This window comes from Saccostrea echinata, unplaced genomic scaffold (genome assembly GCF_033153115.1).
Source record: "Saccostrea echinata isolate AGI-Se365-2 ecotype Australia unplaced genomic scaffold, CSIRO_AGI_Sech_v1 ptg000047l, whole genome shotgun sequence".
Lineage (NCBI taxonomy): Eukaryota > Metazoa > Mollusca > Bivalvia > Ostreida > Ostreidae > Saccostrea > Saccostrea echinata.
The window spans coordinates 16152501-16154800 of NW_026889796.1; the positions used below are offsets into that span (position 1 = coordinate 16152501).

General features: G+C 32.5%; 1 protein-coding gene across 1 annotated transcript in view; it reads right to left on the bottom strand.

Moving 5' to 3' along the window:
- The window catches only part of LOC133203021 (uncharacterized), a 17724-nt gene extending 16107 nt beyond the window's left edge, over positions 1-1617 (bottom strand). Inside the window, exon 1 of the mRNA XM_061338878.1 lies at positions 936-1617. Within this exon, the coding sequence (XP_061194862.1) occupies positions 936-973 (38 nt within the window). The 5' untranslated portion in view covers positions 974-1617. The remainder of the gene's footprint in view (positions 1-935) is intronic.
- Between the last annotated feature and the right edge of the window lie 683 nt (positions 1618-2300).

Genomic DNA, 2300 nt, shown 5'->3' on the forward strand with positions numbered 1-2300 from the left:
TTATTATTTTTCCATTTCTAAGTTTAATTGAATTTTAAGAATTTCACGGACTTATGATAAGATAAAGTTTGTAAAACTAATCTTAAGTTTACGCCATGTGATTAAATTCTCATATACTGTAAACTTCATAAAAATATTACAAATACTCAAGCGATGATCCAAGGTTAAACATACTCAATTTAAGGTAATTTTCTTACCAAAAAAACTTGACAGAACATTTCAATTATAGAATTCTTGCTTTCATATCGTTCTTTTTTATTATATCATAAACTTCCAGGTAAACCCGCAGAATAGGTTTCTCACAGGGACATTATCTAAGTGAACATAACGAGCAGTTTTTCTGTGATCTACGAGCGACTTGCAGGGGAAATCACCCCGACTGCACACGCAGCGCCGGGCAATACCGAGGAATAGAGGTATGCACCTCTGCAATTTGTAACTGCATATCACTGTAAATGCGAACCGAGTGTGTGTATACAGACTAACTGACAAAAACTGCATTTAAATTGTGTCGCCGATAATGCGGCCTGATAGCGGGCTGTCACTCCATAACATGTTTACATTTTATTCTACTGAATTCTATAATTACATACAAGTCGAAATTTTTATATTATACAATTACATTTTTAGCAAAGTAGTTCATTATTTTGGAAGCAGAGGTGTTTTTCTTGTAAATAAGGATTTGAGTTTGTAAATAGAAAATAAACAAGGTTAAAACCTGGAATTCTGGCAGATTTTCCACATCTCTAGAAGAAAGTTCAGCATGAAATAAATTTATTCAAGACGTTGGTATTCGAGATGGAAACTATTTCATAGAAATGTAATGAAGTTTATAGGTAAATGGACAAAAGAAGTCTTAATGAGTTGAGTACTGAGTACACAAAGGAGAAACAAAACAAATAAAAAAAAATGATAAAAGTTGGGAGAAAGTTTACCTGCATATAAAGCTAAACGAGTGAGCACTTTTCCTCATACTGTGGGCAGCAAGCAATCCTGGCTTTCTCCCCTGGCCATGTTACACCAATGTCAAGTGGCCATAGAGGAGATCTGGGGGCTTTCATAAATACAGTGGTCTCAAAATTCACACACAAAATATTTTTTTTCTTCAAAAAGAGAAACTGAATATTGATTCTTAGGTATCGGCACTCCGGAGAGCAGACCGCAGGTTTATTTCACAAATCATCACACGTTTGTATCTCTCCATGAAGTTTCTAATAATTCCATTAAAAAAAATACAATTGCTTCCTCCACTTTAAAGAAATCTTTTTTTTCTTTCGGTGCTCTTCAGAAAAAAAAATCTGATGAAACATGCAAGATTTATGGCATTTTTCCTCTTTCGATTTTACATATACATGTAAAATATATACCTGGAATATATTTCACAAAAACGGTATTTTCCACTAAAGTAACACACCGATCGAATTGTAAAAATTTTGTTGATTTAGCTTCATCGGAAGGAGTAGGGCAATTAATCCATTAATCCGTTAATCCCAAATAGAGAGAGGTAGAAGTGAAAACGAATCGCTGTTTAGTTAAGCTGTCATACAGTACGTGTGTCTCTCTATATTACCTGTCTATATATTAAGCTCCCTAGAATACCTGGTGCGATTTTAAAATAGGGCGCCCGCTCTGATTGGACGACTAAAACCACACGGATAAATATATATACAAAAATCGCCGATCTTTCCTAAAATCACTAATTGTCTGATAAGTAATTTTACGAGAATATAATACGTTAGTTCGATATGTAAAGGATTTTTCTTGCAAGTTTTGCTGAAGCAACTTCAATTTTAAACTTGTTTGAAAAATAATTTACACATCATTGCATAATTCGAAAGATATTTGCAATGAAATAAAAAAAAATATATAATTAGATACTGGTTTTTGTGTGAGTGTGATATGAATTTCATAAATTTAGGGTTCGGTTCTAAGGTATGGAAAGAATGCTTGTGATATGAATGCTGTTGTCCATAAATATTACGAAACTCATACACTTGTATTGATTTATTAATTTACCACATATTAATTTTATCAAAAATGAGATGGTATCGAGGGCTTTATTAGTTTCCACACAGTTTTAAATTTTCCTTTATAATATTAATTACTGTATAAATTTGTGATTAGTTAATTAAAGGTCACAAGAGGACTTTAATGGAGAAGTGACCATATATAGAATTCTTTATGAAATGATCCCCAGGATATTATTTGAAGAGACCTGTAATTTTATTTTTGTTGATGGTATGAAAACGGAAGTAACACAATACCTGAATTTGATATACTGCTAATTTTGGGACATGGGA